Consider the following 20,302-nt stretch of genomic DNA (forward strand, 5'->3'; position numbering starts at 1 on the left):
AAAATCAACTTTGAACTTTATCCAAGATCTTGGATTGTCGATATGGTTACTTTTCTCTGCGTTGAATGCGCGCTAAATAGAACCCGGATTGGTTGGCACAGGTCGATATATGATTTCGGCCTGCGTGCTTTTCACGGTAGTTCAATTTTTAAAATTTAAGCGAAATTTTTACCATTAGTTAGAAAATATTACTGTTTTTCAGAAAATAAATATACTTTTGACGTATAAAAATTTGTCGTTCTAAAGATATGACCAATTAAAGAGCATGTGTCGTCCACATACCTTAAGTACATTATATAATAACATTAGTTTTTCACAGCAGATTATTCTGACATGTGAAAAAGTTTGTCCCAGTAAATTATAGAAGTATACAAGACGACTTGAAGTCGAAAATTTCGCCTAAAGTTTAAACTGCATGGGAAAAAACAAGAAGTAGAGATGAAAGCTAATATGAAGTCAACGAGGAACAACGAGGCTCAAAATCGCTAAAAAGATAAGATCAATTTACGAACAATGGTTGTTTAATTCTTAAGAACTAATAACTGAAGGGCATATCACCATCTATAAAGAGTTATTAATTTGATTCTTATAGAAAAAAAAACCTTATCAGGGAAAACTTCGTTGGGGAAAAGTGACGAAATTTTGGCCAAGTGACGAATATTTTTCCCCGACGAAAATTTACCCCGGCCTTAATGCGTTTAGCAACTACCAGCAAATGACGAATATTTTTCCCCGACGAAGTTTTCCCCGATAAGATAATGTAAATATGTTCATATTGCGTGCCATCCCTTGATTACTTTGTAAGAACTAATTACCGAAGGCTATATCACCTTTTATCAAGAGTTATTGATTTGATTCTTATAAAGTATATGCTTATGAGAAAAATAAATATGCTCATATTGTGTGCCATCCCTTGTTTACCTTGTAAGAACTAATTACCGAAAGGTATATCACAGTCTATTAAAAGTTATTGATTTGATTCTTATAGAGTGTATATGCTTATAAGAAAAATAAATATGCTCATATCGTGCGTCATCCCTTGTTTACTTTGTAAGAACTAATTACCGAAAGGTATATCACAGTCTATCAAGGGTTATTGATTTGATTCTTATAAAGTATGTCCTTATAAGAAAAATAAATATGCTCATATAACCAAAGGGTATATCACCGTTTATCAAGAGTTATCGATTTGATTCTCATAAAGTATATGCTTATAAGAAAAAAAAGATATGCTCATATTGTGCGCCATCCATTGTTTACTTTGTAAGAACTAATTACCGAAGGGTATTTCACCGTTTATCAAGAGTTATTGATTTGATTCTTATAAAGTATATGCTTATAAGAAAATAAAGAAAAGATCTAAACTGTGAAGCTAAAGACACAAAGATATATGACGTAATCCAAAGAAAACCCGCGAAAATCGTCCGTGGTTATACGCGCGTGTAATTTGTAAATTAAATTTAGTGAGTTTTTCCACCGTATCGAGTACTTTCGTTTTCTAATTTTTTTATTACACCGCCGCCGCCGCTAAAGGCTATCGTAATACTTTCGCAAGGCGAAATTAATAAGTGAATTTTATTTAATACAAAAGCTGTTTCGTTTTTTGTATGGCGGAAATGTAGACCAGAATATATCCACGCTAGACAGTTCCTATTTTGTTCGGCATTAAGGGACAGTGTAAACTTCAACTCAAAAAGCAGCCGCGCAAAAAAGTTTGGATCGAGGTTTGGCCCTAAGATTTTCTTTAACATCATTTAACCCTTTAAAACTCCATTCAAATGACTTATTCCCGTGTAGATTTTGGTTGATTGTATCTTTTTTTTGCCTAAGGGTAAAATACTTTAAAGCTATTTTTTCTTCTGTACTTTATCTTCTTTCTGTGAATGCTAATATTCTCAATCGTAAGGAACAATAAGGATATTCCTTCCAAAAGGAAAGAAGGAAAAACTCAATATTGCATTTTTAGGACATATGTTAACTATTAAATGACCAAAATAATTATATTCACACTTACGCCTTTTTAAATTTTCCCATTTAAGTTAAGAAGTTATCCTCAACAAAAAGAAGTGTCGTTTTACTTGGAAGAGATTTTAAGTGAATTTAGGTTCATGTTTAAAGAGCGAAAATTTGGTAGCGAAAAATCTGCAACATTTGCCTTGTTTTAGGGTCAATAAACTTGCTCTGATCTGATTAGGGGTGATTTTGAATTTCCTGAAGGTCAACTGATGCTTGTCCAGGGGGTAAAAATTATCCGGGGGTAAATTTCCAAAAAATTTCATATCCTCCACCCCTCCCCCGCCATATTAAATTTTTTCTAAAAGAATCCAAGCCATAGAAACAAGCTTGCAACCTTGTTTCAAAGTTCATCTCTGGTTATAAGGAAGATAAACTTGATTTCTTTCTAAAGCCCATTAATTTAATCTTTTTCAGATCTTTTGAACGATATCAACAGTATGAAGAATTCGGCAATATTTGTTTTGGCTGCCTTAGCGATAACAAATGTGGTCATCACAGCAAAGCCATTATCAGTTTCAATGTAAGAACCAGTTTATCCACGACCTGCATCGTACATTCAAAGAGTTTCAGCAATAAAGCATTGCAGTATTGAATATCGAGAATCCATCAGAAGAATGTGTTTTATGCCGCATATTTGTTTCAGCTTTACCATACTTCGACCTGTTCAAATATGTACTTTGTAAAATATTGTCCAAGGACTTGGGTCAAGCTGGAGTTTTTACAAGTTCTTTGATGACTCTGTTGGTCGTTAAATGTTGAGACAAATGATTTTATTACTTTTTCTAAAGAACGCGTCATCCCTATTGTTTAAAAATAACCAATCAGTTAAGCATCTTGTAAAAACTCCAAGGCATCCCAAGGACTTACAGTGAAATCAAGTTCCCACTGAAATCTAAACCTTGATAAATATAAAAACCAGTCTCTAAAAGATTTGATGTAAAACTGTTATGTGATGTCCAGTGTACTACGTTTACAGGCACATACTTTCTAACCTGCCCCCTCTCCCTCCCTTATGTGTTAAACGTAAAGCGGGTGTGGTGATGGAATACAATAACTTTATCACTTACATTTCTCTTTATTATAATATGAGTAATATTCTCTATTTTTGTGTGTGTAAAATTTTTAAAATTTATAAAAATGCATCATTCTAATTTCATCTACCGTATAAATAAAATGAATGTGTATGAAAGGTATTTAAAATGCTAAATTTATTTTCATTCATTTATTTAAATTCATTTTTTAAACCCATGACCGTAAATCGGTTAAATATATTTACACTTCATAGAAGTGATCTGATTATCCCAAACAACCCCATCTTCATCCCAAGACAAAAGCGTAATCAAAACCCGAGGTAACACTCGCCTCTTCATTAAATTGTCGCAAAATCTCACCTAGGAGACTTTGTCTAATCTTCCCTGCAAGAAACTTAGGAAAAATAAAATGAGAAATGTTTCTTCCTCCATCCTTATATGATCAATCATCCCGGTAAAAACCCAAGCCTCATCAAAAAAGCTCAAGGTTACATTATCACTGACACACCTTATTGTATACTCTGTACCAGTGTGTATCTCACGTTTATCGCTTCGTAGTACACTATGTGCGCTTTGTCTGTTTGACAAAAAAATTCCCGTACGGAAGCCTCGATGTGATGAAGTATGATTTATACATAGTCATTATAAAAACACTGGTCTGGAAGGCTTTTGTCTCTTTTTATTGTTAAATAATAGAGCTTATGTACCAAAATCGATTTATTTTGCAAACTTTTTGATCATGTGATTAGAAAATAGACCAATCCCAAGATCAAAAAGTATGCAAATCGCAACTTGTCTTTTGTTTGTAACAAAAAAAAAATTGAACAAAAAGCTAAAAATTACATTGCCAGACCGGTTTTTCTTTATAATGACTATGATTTATAGATAGCAATTTATAGATCTCTCTTCGTCTCTCTTCTCTCGCGCGCGCTTGCAGCGGTTGGTTCGAAAAATCTTAAATCAGAAAAGACAATGACAACAGACCCTTTACGGCAATGAATTTTGAAATTAGCCGTAGATAATTGTCTGTGTACAGAAAACTTGCTGTAAGGTTTACTCTCAAGACCTTGTCAAGCTCGATTAAAAGTAACGCATACCGTCTTAAAGTTTTCATTTCATTTCAATAAATCCCTTCCAATCATATTTTGTGTCAATTTTTTCAAATGTGGAATTCTTTTTTGGCTCCAACATCAGGAGTATCAACAGATTCGATGCAAGGAAATCCGTCACAGTGATGGGACTGCTCACCGTGCAAATCAAAGACCAGAACAGTATTAATCCCACTCTTCAACCACTGTTTTGGAACGTAAAGTGTAAATTGAGGACCACGTTTCCAATAACGACCAAGATTTTTACCGTTAACGAAAATAACACCCTTGAACCAACCCTGGTAAAAAAGAGAGAAAATGTCAACTTAAATTCTCTCTTATACATGATAAATGATTTAGAGAGCTGTTTGACAAAATTGAAATAAATTTTCAAATGAAATTGAGCTGACATTCTTTGTACCATTTGATAACTTTTTGTTACTTAATATGATAAATCATCAAGCATTTGACACTAAACTCGGGTTCATTTGTGGAGATTCATTGGTAAACAACTTACCCTCGTTTTAAAGTATGTATCTTTCGGAGGACCATCAATGTTTAGGAAACCTTTATAAAGTGTAGGTTGTGAGTTCTCCTTTTCACCATCCGATGGCTCCCATAGTGTTGGATTATTCTCAAGCCTAAAAAAAAGAAATGTTGGTTTGTTAAAAAACAAATAGCTAACTCTTCCATAAAGATATTACATAGAGGTGGAGGATGTAACATCTTTAAATCTTCTTCAGGGGTTGACCCCCCCCGAATTTTGGTCCCATGTAAAAAGAAATTTGATCCCCCGTACTGAGAATTTGTACACGTTATGTCTCTTTATTTTTCCACAAACTTTAATAAGATTTCTACGTAAGCAACTCGAAAAAATTCTCACTTTGAAACAAGATCTTCGTCAAATTGTAAAGGGTATATGGTCCATCCAGTCGCGTCACTATTATCTAATGTCACTCCACCAAGAATTCCTACGAAGCAAAAAAATATTAAGAGAATGAAGTAAACAAGTCGGAATGCTGATTGGACCTACCTGATGATTAAAGTTAGAGCTCAAGTAGGGAAGTTATTTTTCGAAAATCTTTTTCCGTCACATTTTGGGTAATTGCCATTTTGAATCATTGTGCAAAAATGAACGAACGAACGAACGAACAACGTTTAATTTATAGGACCTCCAGGTAGGTCGAAAAAAGAAAATATTATAAAAAAGATTATTAATTTTTTTCACCAAACAGGATTGGTTATCAGATAACACCTTTTGGTTGAAGCAACAGATATAGGAGAGAGGACTCTTTTGAGTTTTGTATAATTTTTTAAGTGTGTGGGCGCGGCGTAGGTTGCAGCATTTAACATATTTTTTTGTGATTTGAAAATATGATTATGATGATGATTATCATCTTGGGAAAGTCCAGCTTTATTTTCGTGTAAAGAAGAAAAGCAATATTCCGAAATTAACGCCATTTAAATCACTTTAAATATCTAAGTGATTACATAGTACTATATCTCAGCTTCCGAGTAAATCAAAAGCGACTAGTCCAAACAGTTGTTGATTAAAAGACTTTCGACATTACTTTTTTTTTGAACGAAAGAAGCTTGCCCCATAACTCAAGCGTTACCTTAAACTGAATCTTAACAAAGGATCCGGGTGAGCTATTACAGTAGACTATCACTAATTCGGACTGGTTTTATCCGATATAAAGTTCTTTTATTGGAGCCTTTCTATAACTTGAACTAATTCCCAGTCCCCATCAAAGGGAAATCTTTTTTTATAATCAGAAAGAAAGCGAGAAGATATCCTTAGATTCTTGTCCTCCATTTACTCAAGCTTGTTACCAAGTGCCTAAGTACACTTTTTAATGATTCTGATAGCATCCAAGATATCAAGAAAATCAAAAAGTGATATATATTGGGCTTTTCCAGAAAAAACCGTACACCCCCTGTTGAGGAGCTCCAATCTTTTGTAAACTACCCTTTTGGAATTCCAGGCAATTTTAGGATCACACCCCTCTAGAATTCCGAATTTTTACAGATTTTCATTCATTACCTCCATGGAATTCCACTTATTTTTGACGGATTTTTGTCTACTACTATGGAATTCCACTGCATTTCAAACCATACCCCCTTGGAATGGAAATGGACTCCTCAACAGGGGGTGCACGGTTTTTTTTCTGGAAAAGCCCATTGCTCTGAATCTCTTTGTAATTAGAAGAAATTGGACTTCGTTCGAATTCGAATTGGCAAGGGTTAATTGGCAACAAACCTTCTCTCACGTTAATCAGTTAAAAATTGGTTTCACAGGGAAATTCAATGTTCCAAAACATCAGGTGGAAATTGCTGTGCTAAATATTCAGATTTGCTAATATCAAAATGAGGTCGTGTATTTGTTTTTGTGGGACACATATCTTATTTCACTTTTAGATTCCGATGAAGTGAGAAGTATGACTAGGCTGCGCGTATCTCCTCTGAAATGTTTTGATATAGGGAATGCGTATCGTGTAAAAAATTCCCGTCTGAGAGTTACCCCATCTTTATATTTTTGACTTTTAGAAACTTGATTAGCTTGATTAGTAAGTTTTATTATATGAGAAATCTTTAAATTTCATTAAATTTGAATTGAAAATTTGAATGACTAGGGGTTAATACAATCATTGGATTTCTGAGCCTTTTTAAGAAAAATGAAGCAGTAACTGTCAGACAGGAATTGTATACACGATACGCATCATCTATATCAAAACATATCAGAGGGGATGCCTACAGTGCAGTGGGTAAGCTCATTATGATAATTTTTGCAATACTTTTTTCCTTGTTACATCGGGGGAGATAGTGTTAAAGCAAAATGTTGCGAAAATAATATCTCGAAAGTAATGGACGATATTTTCATCTTCCCTCTAAATAGACCTTTTCATAAATTACGTCATGGAAAACGGTTACCTCGTTGTTAATTGATTCCCAGAGAAGTTCACGGCGATTCAAAATAAGTTCACTCTATTTAAAAAGTAACACTTGAATAAACAAGAGATTTGATCATCTTGGTAATGATTTCAAAACAAGGCAGTCGTGCAAGCAAAATAATTAATGAAAAGGCCTATTTCAGGCCTATTTAATTTCCAGACTGGAGAATTAGAGAACACCCGCCGCCTAACCGCCTATCGCCGAATGGGATTAACAAATAATGAGTGTGTAACTTGCCGCCCGAGTGACGTCAAACGCTCCATCGTTTTGCCACTAATTTGGTCTTCTTCGTTCCAGACATTCGCGATTGTTCCACTAAGGATTTTTTTATATTTTTTTTCTATTTTCTACTCGATGCGAAAGAGAAATCGTGTATTTTTTAACACGCCGTTTATTAAGTGAAATCAAATGACTTTGGAAGTTCGGTGAAATGGTGGCCGAATTGCCGTCCCATGTTTTGTCCCAAGTTAGAGCAGTTGACGGTATTTCCCATTGGTTAGTTGCGCTAGAAGCCTTGTCATAAGCGCTCCCACTAAACACTTTTCTCATGTCAGATACATACACGTCTTTTTTTTTTAAAGGAACCTGAACTTGGCTCCGAGCCTGGAGCTCCTTATTTTTCCAGATAATTTCAACTTCAAAGTTCCTAATCGAGTTCCTTATTCACTTAGCTGCTAGGCTTGGACTGATTTGATGCTTTGTTAAACAACTGACTAAAATACTGAAAATAACGTTTATTGAACGTTGTTTCATGAATATTTTTAAAACTTTTTTTTTAGGTTTTTGTAAATGTGTGCGAGTTCAAGTTTGAAACTTAATGTTTCTTAACTTGTTTCTTATTCTCAGCCCGAACAGTTCCTTAGTAATTCCCTATTTTTCAGAACATTTTCAGCCTCAAGTTTCTTATAAACGTGTTCCCTATAAAAAAGGGTAATGCATTCCACATAAATTAGGTTGTCATTAGTTTTTCAATGTTTTATTCATTGCCTATAAAATTCTTCAGATATTTGACTTGATAACGTCAATTCCTTATAAATAACAATTAAAACAAAGGGTTTGTAATTCATCACAAAGAAACCTGGTTAAGGAATGTATTGACAGAAATTTTATAGAATGTCTTCATTGTTCTAGCAAAAAAAATGAAATACAATTTCGTCTTCAGATCTCAAATGAGATTTCTACTTGTGTTTTTCGTACTCATTGTAACAATGGTAATGTCGAGCCCTGTGATCAAAAGTGGTTTAACGTTGAAAACAGAGAGAGCAAGGCATGAAGAAACAAAGCTATCAACAACTGCAATCCCAATGGCGGACGAAGTTGAAAATACTATTGTAAAAGTAAATGCTATTGCTACCAATCGTAATACTATGTTGACCAGCATCAGAAATTGCAAAGTCATACGTTACGAAAACCAACAAAAAGAATTATGCTTAAACAAGGATTGGTGCTTTCCCTTTACTGTTATGATTCCTGTTTATCAGTGTATCGAAGAAGCGTTATAAACATTCATTTGAATTAAAAACTGACTGCCAAATCATTTTCATGGGAAAATAATGAAATGTTTTGGAATCAAGTAGAATTGCACATTGCGAAACAAAAATGTTGTTGAGATGAAATTTGGTTCAGAGGCACAATGAGGTGTCCTCACTTTTAGGAAATAAGGGCACACACCCTGAACTCGGTACCTACCCATTTTCTACAATACACGGGTTGCAAAATTATAGCAGTGTAGTCAAAAAATGTGATTACTCGAAAAAGTTCACGTGATTTTACTCCAATGTTACCTGTTGTAAAACTTACAGTTAATAACTTTATCATTGTCGATAAATTTCAACCAATCAGTATTAAAGGTTATGTTTTATTAAGGTTTATGTTCGACTAAAAGCCTGATTTGGCTTCATATTTTAATTTTGCAATTCGTGTATTCATTATCACCCTTGACCAGGTCTTCAAAAAGTCTTACCCCTTAAATAAGTCATAGAAAAAGTACTAAGTTCGCCAGGATTTTCGGATGATAATTTTCTAACATGTTCCTGGGCGTCTGTGCAAAATTTCATCTCGATGTCATTTTTGTCTCACTTTTGTCGCACTGGTAAGATGACGTATGCCACGTATATCCACTCCAAGGCATTGTTTAATCCTTAAGAATTTATTTTCTTAAATATAATATATTAACATATTCTATAACACATATTACTTCAGAGTTTCCCGGTCAAATAATAGTTGTCTAAATCAAACTTCTTTGTTTTACTTTTCTTAACCCTTTTAACCTCAGTCGGGGGGGGGGGTAGAATCTACCACGCTGGTGTTCTATTGTGTATATCACGGAGAAAAATTTTAGAAACGATCTGAAACTTTCTGACTTTTTATAAAATCTTATTAAGAGTACTTGTGCAAATTCTTAGGGTCATAGGTCTTCAAAATCAGGTTTTATGACTTTATTGTGAAACATGACATAAAACCAAGCTAAAATCGCTTAAAACTCAAAATTTTAAAATTGCGATAACTTCTGAAATGTTGATCCAATCATATTCAAATTTTGACAGGTGATAGGTATTAACAATGTGAATCAAAAGAAATTACAAAAAATTTTGAAATGAATGACGTCATCATTTACGACGTCATCATTTACGACGTCATCAAATTTTGAAAATTTTACTCATTTTCAGCATAGATTTTAACGAAAAATCTTAATGAAAAATACAAAACCGACAACTATGTTAAAGAATTTTAAACAGAATCTCAATATCTTTATTGGATTTTCCGTGATATTTTTCCAAGCCTATTAAATTAAGCGCCCTACAAGCCCACGTGCTTTGCAAGTTCTATTGAGCCAACTGTAAAAGTAAGAGTGAGTTTGCGATCGCAGTCGAGGGCGACCCGAAGGCTCCCTTTTCCTTAGGTATACAATTTTAGTTAAGTACCTTTTCGTTGATTTCCAATATCTTTTCCATAATTAACACGTCCTGCATTTTCCACTAGAATCTTGATGTTGTTTGCTGACCCAGTCTAAAATAAAAGACAATAATCCTTTTGTTTAATGTAGATTATTGATTTTTTAACGATCCATTCGCGTGAATCCTTCTGAATTTTCTTCTAGGGCTAGAAGCGAATCTTTTACGTAGGATTTGAAGCCACTAAATCCTACCTAGGTTGTGCGGCCTTGCGCAGCCCGCATGGTATTTTTACAGATTCCAGATTTAAAGTAAACTTTTTGGCTAGATTTCAAAAAATATACCAACCGAAAATAAAGAAACCGCTAAATTCAATCGGCCGTCAAAAATATGTCGTATATTCTAAGGCTTCACTTTTTCTTGCCTGAGAAAGGCTTTTAACCTTTCGGTTTTTTACTTTATTGACCAAAATCTTAGAAACAAGAGTGGCTTGCTCAATTTTAAACGGATTACAAAGTACTTCTTGTAAGTAAGACTTGTCTCATGACAGTTAAAAGTATTTTCAAAACCTAATCAAGGCACAACGCACTTTGTACAATTGGTACGGCAGGCATCGAACCAAGATCTTTGAAGGCACCCCCTAGTTCATCTCTAACTTTTATTATTCGCCACAAGGAGAAAAGGTTAAATATTTTTTTGATCGAAATGATGCTGAATGGTCTTGTTCTAAATGAGTACAGTGGAAGTATGTAATGTAGCTTACCCGTATATAACCTTCAACGTTGACGGTAATTGCTTTCTGAATATTCAACACCGTTTCGACCAATCGATCGTTAATCAAAACCTGCAACACAAAAATTACCAATGCAAATTATCACCAAGAGGTCAAACTAACTTTCTTCAATAGTTTACAAGTTTTCAAGCAAAAACAGACTTCTAAAAAACAGATTCGGGAAAAAAAGAAGTCTTTTATAAGGCGAAAACGTGCAATTTTTCCCAGAAACCGTCAATACTGTATACGTATTACTTCGAATAAACGCCCCGGGCGTTTTATTATCTTTTTTTATTTTTAGGAGGGGTGTTTATTCGAGGAGGGAGGGGCGATTATTCGAGGTAATACAATATCTAAACATTAGAAAATAGAAAAAGGTCCAAATAAAATGGCACTTACGAATACAAAATCACGAGCATTTTTGATATGGAGTTTAGCGCCCTTAGTAACCACCGTCTCATACACAACATAACCGTATTGTTGACTTGAGCCATCAGCCATTTTGACTGATTCCATGTTACAAATCGCCTCACGAACCTCTTTATGCTGATAATAATAAAACAAATCAGAACATTAAGGTTAACTGACATGGATCATTAGTGCAATAATAGCCCCAATTCATGATATGCGTTAGATTATGCCAATTTGCCTATTGGAAACAAAGAAAAAGAACGGTCTTTGATGTCTATTTTACTGCTTTTAGTAGCAGACCATGGTTTTCCAGAGAGAAAAAAAAGAATAACTTTTTTATGATTATTATTACAAGATTCACTCAATTCAAAACAAAGGGAAAAATATGGCTTCTCAATAGAACATTCAGTGAGTTTTAACAAGTAGTGATCTTTTTTCACCCAAAACCCTGACGTCATGCTGTGACAACGACTTGGCATTTTGACTCTTGATTTAACCCAGAAAGGGGCAGAAAGTGTAATGACCATTAAAAGTTAAATAAAGAGTCAAAAAATTAATTTTGAGACCAAAAAATGAAAATTAATACTGGTTTCATACCATATCTGAGTCTTTAAGCAATTGAGATAGAGTCGTTTGATATTTCAGTTCAATATTGCCTGTAATACAAAGAATTCATGTTTACTATACACGACTTTTTAATGAGAACAATTTTATAATAAGCACAAGGCTAAATTTTCACCAAAACTTCGACAAAACTAAGAGCTAAGGATTTTAGAAACGCTAAAAGACAAGAATACTTGCCCCTTAACGTCATTAAGTTAATGAAGTAAGCTTTTTAAAGAACATATATTTTAAGCCTGAAAATCACGAAAACACTGAACATCAGAGCCTTAACCAAGATTTGTTTTTTATTAATGTAAAGATCTCCGGTCTGTATGACTGACCATCTACAGTAGGGTTGAAATGAACACAAATAAGACAAAGGCGATGTCCATACCATAATTATGTTTATAATTCTCATCAAAGGACTGTTTCTCAGGTTCTAGAAGAAACGAAATTAAATTAAATTTCAATCTAAAATCAATGGGTACAATGAATGGGTACTGCAATGATGGTGACACACTCATTTATCTGCTCATTCACCAGGATTCTAGGTTCGTTATTAGTGGGGTAGACTAGATCAAGTGTATAATATTGCAATATTCTTAGATTGTGAAAGAAGTTTTACTTTATCTTTATGGAATGAAGAATAAAGTCTTTGAAAGACATTTTTGAATTTCCGTGTTTTTATTGCAAGAAAACCCCTATAGCTAATCCTACGATATAGCAATCTCCTTTTAACTACGCATAAATCAAAACGAGGACAAACTACGTATCAAGTGGAATAGCAGGTACCTTTCGTGGTATAATGTTGAATGGTTTTCTTGAAGAGGTTATATTTCTTGGTGTTTAAATCGCCTCCTTCAGATACTGGTGCATCGTAATCTGTAATGGAATAAGAGGCTTGTAAAGAGTTTTCTTAATATAGTAAATTCAGCAAACGGTTTATAGATACTATCAAATCTTAAATTGGGTTTCAGAAAGGATATTTATAATTTCTCCTATATATTTATGTCACATGACAAGTCAGCAAGTTGAAGCTCTTCGGATTCAACAATTTGGTTAATTTAAAAAAACTGAAAGAAGAAAACTGGTGATCAATAAAGATGGTCAGGAAAGAAGTAAACGAGAGTCGTTGACCCCTCATTTTTTCATTTCCATTAGCAGCAACATAAAAACCTTTACCATAACTGGTGATATCACATTGGTAATTAGATCCATCGTCATTGGCATTTGCACCGTTATAAAATCCGAAATTCGTCCCTCCTGATGGATAAAAAGATAGGATTTTAAAATTGAAAAAATGTGCAATACTTAAAAATGTGAATGTCCAAAGCAATTTTTAGTACATAAAAATTGTTTGCCAAGAATACTCCTGTTCAATCTGGCAGTTCATCAAATTGGGATTTTTGGCAATGATGTGTAAATTCTATCTTCAGAAAATAATTTGAACCAGGAACACTGTTGCTGGCCATCTGCTGGTGACAACAAAAAGCAAGTAAGAAGAGGTAAAGTGAAATCTGTACAGGCCAAAGATTAAAGATTATTTTAGATCAATGAATTTCATGTTAGATGAAAATGAAAAAATAATTACCATGAAACATATAGAAGTTAACAGAGTATCCATGTTTCAGCATGTAATCCAATGTTTTTGTTAACCTTTCAGCACCAACATAATGGTATTGCTCTCCCCAATGAGTGAACCAACCATCCCAAAATTCCGTCACAAACACTGGTTTGTTCGGCTTAAAAAAATAAATATAATTGTAAGTACTCGTGTCTTAGGGTAGGGCGTCAACAGCCATTTTTGGGGCAAAGTCAGAAAATTCAAGATGTAGTGTTTTTTTATGAAAATTTAACCTGATGTGAGGCATTCGGCGCAATTTTTAAGGTCAGAAGTCCAAAATTGGCCGAACCCCCCTGGGGGTACTGATTCGCACTACAGGCAAAAATTGGAAAAAATGGCATTTTCTGGCCTTTTCAGGCCTGTAAATTTGTCAAAACTATTTCAAATTTTATTTTATTCATTTGCTGTACTAAATTTTATGAAGAAACAACAAAATAATCATATTGGGTTGAAAATTGTGCCCATTGGAACCCTAAACGAGCCGTTTTAAGCCAATTTTGGGTAGCAAAATGCTTTTTAAGGCCAATTTTGCAAGTACATAAACTTTAAACTGTTTAATTCGCATGTCTGAAATTTTCAGAGATGGAAGTCTTCAATAAAGTCTTTAAGCAAAATGAATTTCAAGTTTTTCATTTTATACCTAAATAGTTTTTACCCCTGGAGTATTTACAGAATACTAACACTTCAAAGAAATTTGGGTCCATATATATTGCCATTTTATAGCAGTTTTCATGTTCATTCAAAATTCCTTCAAAACAACCGATGGTGTTCCCTCTCAGAGATCACTTTCGGTTTACCTGTATTTCCAACAGTTTTCCAACAGCTTCTTCTGCTTTTGTCATAAAGTTGATTGTCTGGAAAACTGACAAAGAAATCAAGAAAAATAGTCATGAAAATGTAATGATTAATTGGATCTGTTTATACCCTAGACATCAAACCTGAAAGATACATCCAAAACTTTCACTTAAGTCTATCAAATAAAAGACTATATCACTATCAGATAATTTGAGCTGCATGACTTGCTCCTAAAATAGACATTTTGCATTTCTATACTTTACATACAACTTTTACAAAAAAGATTTTATCTTTTAATAAAGACTTTCAATTTAACCAGTCACCTTGCTCTTTCATTTCGTAATTCCCAATTCCCTCCATATTATCACAAATGAAATGCAGTTCATGAAGTCCATGTCGTCTGAATTCCTATAAAAAAAAAGAATAAGCTTAAAAACTCTACTTGTCCCAATAGTTACCTAAAAGCTCAGCATTTTTACCTTGATTTCGACAGCAAGAGGTGGAGATAATTCCATTTTATAACTTTATCAACTATAAAGCCCTAAGCACCTTTAATCCATGAGGCCAGCTAATTACAAAGTTGAAAGAGCCAAAGTTTAGGGATCAGTCGGGTAAGAGTTAGATCATGGCTAATGATGAGAAATAATGAAAAAAGGCAAAAAGCTCAATTACGTTTTGAATGAAATCCATATACTTCCCATCTGTGCCAAATGAGCCATACTCATTTTCGACTTGGAAAGCTATGATTGGACCTCCCTTTGAATGCTGGAAAAGTAATAGAAGTGATTATCAATGAATACTTTTTTGTAACTTCAAGAAAATAAAGGATTATTCACTTTTATAGCCAACCTGGAAATAATATCCACATGGGTCTAATTAAAAAGGACCTAACAATGAGTCAATTTTGCTATTAACTAAATTGCTAAGTAGTTGATTGACTTACTAACTCACTCACCTGATATGGCTCTAGTATAGGGAGCAAATGATTGAAATAGCGAGTAACAGCTGTTGTAAAACCAGAATATAATGACCTTATCTTCATACTATCATCAGATAACAGCCAGCTGTAAACAAAAAGTTTGTGTTTAAAGAAAGAAACTTCAAAACTATATCTCATTTGCTGAGAGTAAATGATTTATAATTTAGGTTGGACTCTAAACGCTAAATTTCTAAAGCACGTCATTTAGTTAGAAAGATTTTTTGGTGATCTATGAAGTTTTTGCTCATTTGCGAGGTTAAATTTTTCTTGTTTTTTTTGTAATTTGAATTTATGAGTTAGATTTTATACGTTGTTAAGATAAAGACTTATATTCTTAACAACGTAAACAGCTCCGAGCTTTCATTGGGCTTTTTTGGCAGAGATTCTTCTCTGTGCCAAAAAAGCCCAATGAAAGCTCGGAGCTGTTATGAATTGTTCTAGAATTGTTAGTCAAATTTATATAAAGCTATAACCAAAAGGCAATAAAAGGCTAGTGAGATCATTATCTCAAAAACTACAAACTGCTCTGCAGTAAATTTCAATAAATCTATCCAACCTTGGAAGACCACCAAGATCCCATTCTGAGCAAATGTAAGGTCCAGGTCTCATTACTGCATACATGTCATTAGATTTGAGCAGGTCCATAAACATTCTAAAATCAATTAATTCAATATTTAAAACACAGCAAGTTAATACTATACACATTTCATTTAAAAAGTTTACTTACCGTAGTGTAAAAACAATTCAGAGACAATGTAAGATGGATTTGTATCTTTACCTTAATTGCTTTGCATATGTTGTTGAGAATTTCCCAGGCTGGGGTTCATGTAGATTCCAGGGTATGTATCTAGAAATAAAAGAGAAAGATATTCCTAAAATTTAAATCTCAAGCAAACCATTTATTTTCTCGTCTTTGTAATTTGAAACTCTAAAAAAATTGCTAATCGTACAAAATTGACAGAGATTGCTGACTTGAAAAATGGATAAGCAACACTCTTCAATATTTGCTCAAAATAAGTATAAAGCTCCAAAACTATCATCAAAGAAAAACATAAAACATGCATGCGTATGAGTATAAGTCCCTGTCTTTAATAAGCATCCTTACATGTCAACACTGTTCAATCCCATTCCTTTGGCTTTCTTGATTCGATCATCCCAAGAGTCAGGTGTGATTCGAAAATAATGTATTGCACCACAGAGAATCTGAAATGGTTTACCTTCCAAGACAAAATCTTTCCCTTTGATTTTCAATGATGATGTATGTGATGTTTTCTCTGCCATGTTACTTTTGATTGTATAAAGGATAAATATAGCAATAAACAAAACAATAACTTTCCTCCATTTCATAATGCGTTGTAATTTTCGATGTAACATTTTTGTTATTTGATTAGATTTTATTGTTATTACTATTCTGTTAAAATTATTTGTACAATAGTTAACCAGTTAATAAGAGGAATAAACGATATACATTTTTAGTTTTGTCTGACCCTCTGACATGACGATAGACAGGAGCGCAATCCATTGGGTACTTTAAGAATTGTAAATAAGACATGAGTGTCTAAAGATAATGGATTAGGTGATTCTGTTGGATAAGTAATGAAACAATGAAAATAAAACACCATACAGTAAGTTAGTTAATTATATTTTAAGACAATGCAAAGGAATGTAAAATAACGATGTGTTGAAGCGATATTTATGGACCTACCTGGTAATACACCTTTTGCTAATCAGGATGTCATGTTGAATAATTTAAAACTGTAATATTAAAACAATGCCACATTAATCAACATGACGATCGATTGATCGGCAGCTGAGATTGGAACCTTCTTTCAACTTTCCCACCCTCAATATTTGAAATTCGAAGCAGTAAGTTGTATATAAAAAGGATTTGATTTTTCCGATTCAAAATAAAGCATTTTTTTCAAATATAGGGTATGCACTCGTCAGGATTTTTGGCACCGAACAAGGAAGAAATCACCAAAATGAACTTCAATCCATTAGTACTTTTTATATATATATACCTTTAAATCATTTAAATCTTTTCATCTTATTTTGAATCAATCAGAAATTATCAGGGAAACAAATAAAAAAAACTGCATACAATCTCTTTTCTTTCCAAAGATATTGATGTTGTTTGACGTCAAGGTGAAAACACAACTTAGCGCTCACTTACGCCGACACCAGAAAATTCTTAACCCACATTGAAACAAATAGCTGTCGCTAATGAGCTAGCTCATCTTTTCAATCACATTTTTTAAGCACATCCAGGGTAACATTAGGCTACAATCTATCACATGCTGCTTTTAATTGAAAATCTATCTCGATTTTGAAAAATAGAAGAAATTGCAATTTTCCAATAAGATTGCTGATTTTTTCATGTACATATTATAAGCAGCATACACCATCTGAAAGCTGAGGTTTTCAGATTTCTAGTGCTAAAATTTGTTTTTAGCTATCATTTCTAGCTCATTAGTGATAAGACAAACTTTAATCGGGCCGATTTTCAGACCATGCCTGGCAAAATTCCACACGCCCTGTCACGCGGAAGGCTAGATTTCATCTGCCATTTTTGGTGATTTCAAAAAATTATTTCTTGCTGGTACGGGGTATAAGCAGACGATTCTTTGGAAGAGTGATTTTTTGTGTTTTGAATATAACTTTGGAAATACTTGACCAATCTTAAGAAATTACCCCTCCTTTTTCTCACAAAGGAATTTCAAATAAAATTAGTTTGGTTTTCAAAAGTTGAGGGGAAAATTTTGCCCTGTCCACCCTATCAAATATTTAGTTAGTAGAGTTAATCATATCAGTCAGAGGACACAAACCATACTACCTTCAACTGCTCTAACTTGCAGTTAGTCACACTAGCGTCCCGCCAAAATGTGTATCAAAGAATAATGCTGCGAAAACGCTATATCGTTTACCTGATTCTCAAGCAAAAAATGCGCTGCAAAACTTCTAAAGGGATTCATTTTAAATGAAATTAACGTTCTCAAAAACTATGAGAAATTGCCTAAAATTTGAGCCATAGATGAAATAATTTGAGCCAAGCCAACCTTGAGAACTAATTTGAAGATCAACTTCCCAAGAAAAAGATCTACGGAGGATACGGAGCCCACCTAGATCCGCGCACTGCCGGATAGGCTATTTCCCGGAAATTTTGCCGGACTTCAAACACTGACCCATTTACATGTGCGAAATTGTTTTTACTTTAGCGTATAAACTAGGCCTTAAAAATCGAAGCGCTGTCTCGGGAATTGAATGACAAATTTTGGTTGGTTGATTTTGGCTGCTGCATGTTTTATTTTGTTTCAAACTTTCAAGTTTTAATTAATTGTCTTGCGACTTTGATTCACAGTGCGTCACAAACAGCGATATTTCGATGGGCAGGTCTAAAACGCCTAATACCTACTACTTAATACTTACTACTTAATACTTAATACTGACTACCTAATCCGTTTGGATACTTTACAGACCAGAACTTCCAGGCCCTGACTCTCCTTCGCATGTTCGAAATCTCTATTCTAAGTTTCGTGAAATTTGAATGCTAACACATTCTTTGCCACGGAAAGTCATGTGATAGAATATTTAAATATTTGCATTAAAGTAAATATTTTCTTCGCCCCATATAAGTACAAAGCAAAAGGTCATTATCTTAGTTTTTCTTTTTCCTGCTCTCTCTTATGACTTTGATCTAATTATAAAAAAACATATGTAAATATTCAAATCAGTTATTCTTATACACCCCTGTCTCCTTTATAAAGATCCAATGGGCTAAAACGTTATTTAGACGATGGTCAATAACAATAATAGGCAAAAGTTCACCTCCAATAATCTCTCTTATATATCTCTTATTTTCTACTAGAAATTTCTATCTAGTGATATTTAAAGCATCTTATTCAGCACATTAATAGTCAGAAAGTCTGCCGTATACTATCTTCGCTTTCTGATTTGAATGATGGCGCTGCGATAGGACGTCAGAGGGAACCCCTCGACCGTTTTTGGTCGACGCATGCGTCAACTTTTGAAAATAATTCTAAATTGCGCAATATCTGTGGTTGTTTGATTAAAAATAAAATCCCCGTTTTGTTTGTCTTTAAATAATGTTTTTATCTTAGTGAGGAAAACCACAGCTTAATTATTGATTTTGACTATACTGCCGTTCAAAACAAAATCTAATTCCGAGAATCTAAAAGTTTATGAAGCAATTCTACAATGAAGATCTTTATAAAGAAGAAAACCAATCTAATCACATTGAGAAAATAATGGAAGTCTTCCTTTTGCCATTAAGAAAAAGTAATATTTGATGCTGTTGCTAATATGTATACTCACTTTCTTTTTCATACGGCTGTCCTCCTATAATTATCTACTTTATCCTTTATCTACGATGGAGTGCAATTTCTACGCTAATACGGCAGAAAGTATATTGAATAGAATGCTCTCTCATTCCCTGTGTTAAAAACAAAATAGAGAGAGTTTCGTGGTTGCACGGCTTTTTTAAAATACCCTCTCAATATCTTGATTTTGTTTGAGATATAGATCTATAGTTGATACAACCAAGGGGATGTAAATAAACCTTCGAGAAGTCAAAGGCAAAATGGTAGATAAGATACGGTAGAAACGAACGACGATCTGATCAGTGGGTGGTAAAAGATGCTTGTTTATTCTCAAATTGGGTGATTAATTTTACACTTTTTGAACAAAATCTTTTGGTTTTCACATCTGAAAACACAAGTGAGGAAGACATTGTTGTTCATTATGTTTTATATACACAGGAAAAGAAAAAACACTTATAAAATAGTGATTTCTCTTCTCTTTTTAAAAATAAAAGTTTATGTTAAACTTTTATGTTTTTTTTCTGCCATTTTAGAATGAATAATTATGGTGTCAGCCCCTCTAATTATGCGAAGACCTTAGTTATAAATTTAAAAAAGAGGGAATTCTGATTGGTTTTAAATTCAAATTTGGTGTGACAGTTAATAGTTTCAGTTACATAATTTGTGGGTTCCACTGGACTCTCTATTTTTTCCACCATCAGATTATCAAAGGCAAAAAATAGTTGAGCTCCAGACCCTGGACTAGCACATTAATAATTCTTACTCTAATGAAGTTTAAAAAGGTCATATTAAATGACCCT

At 33.6% G+C, this 20,302-nt stretch overlaps 1 protein-coding gene across 1 annotated transcript; it reads right to left on the reverse strand.

The window, feature by feature from the left end:
* Nucleotides 1-3,857: 3,857 nt before the first annotated feature.
* On the reverse strand, nucleotides 3,858-16,572 carry LOC136823343 (beta-galactosidase-1-like protein 2). The gene is made up of 18 exons (XM_067079521.1): nucleotides 16,271-16,572; nucleotides 15,944-16,012; nucleotides 15,722-15,817; nucleotides 15,142-15,250; nucleotides 14,859-14,951; nucleotides 14,510-14,594; nucleotides 14,189-14,253; nucleotides 13,359-13,509; nucleotides 12,950-13,030; nucleotides 12,560-12,649; nucleotides 12,162-12,206; nucleotides 11,762-11,820; nucleotides 11,153-11,299; nucleotides 10,745-10,825; nucleotides 10,012-10,096; nucleotides 5,019-5,106; nucleotides 4,653-4,776; nucleotides 3,858-4,434 (listed from the first exon to the last, which is right to left on the reverse strand). Exons 1-18 carry the CDS (start codon nucleotides 16,537-16,539, stop codon nucleotides 4,207-4,209), a joined length of 1,965 nt encoding a protein of 654 aa, XP_066935622.1. The 5' UTR covers nucleotides 16,540-16,572; the 3' UTR covers nucleotides 3,858-4,206.
* Nucleotides 16,573-20,302: the final 3,730 nt, after the last annotated feature.

Source organism: Clytia hemisphaerica, unplaced genomic scaffold, assembly GCF_902728285.1.
Source record: "Clytia hemisphaerica strain Z4C2 unplaced genomic scaffold, Clytia hemisphaerica genome assembly, whole genome shotgun sequence".
In the NCBI taxonomy this organism is placed as follows: Eukaryota; Metazoa; Cnidaria; class Hydrozoa; order Leptothecata; family Clytiidae; genus Clytia; species Clytia hemisphaerica.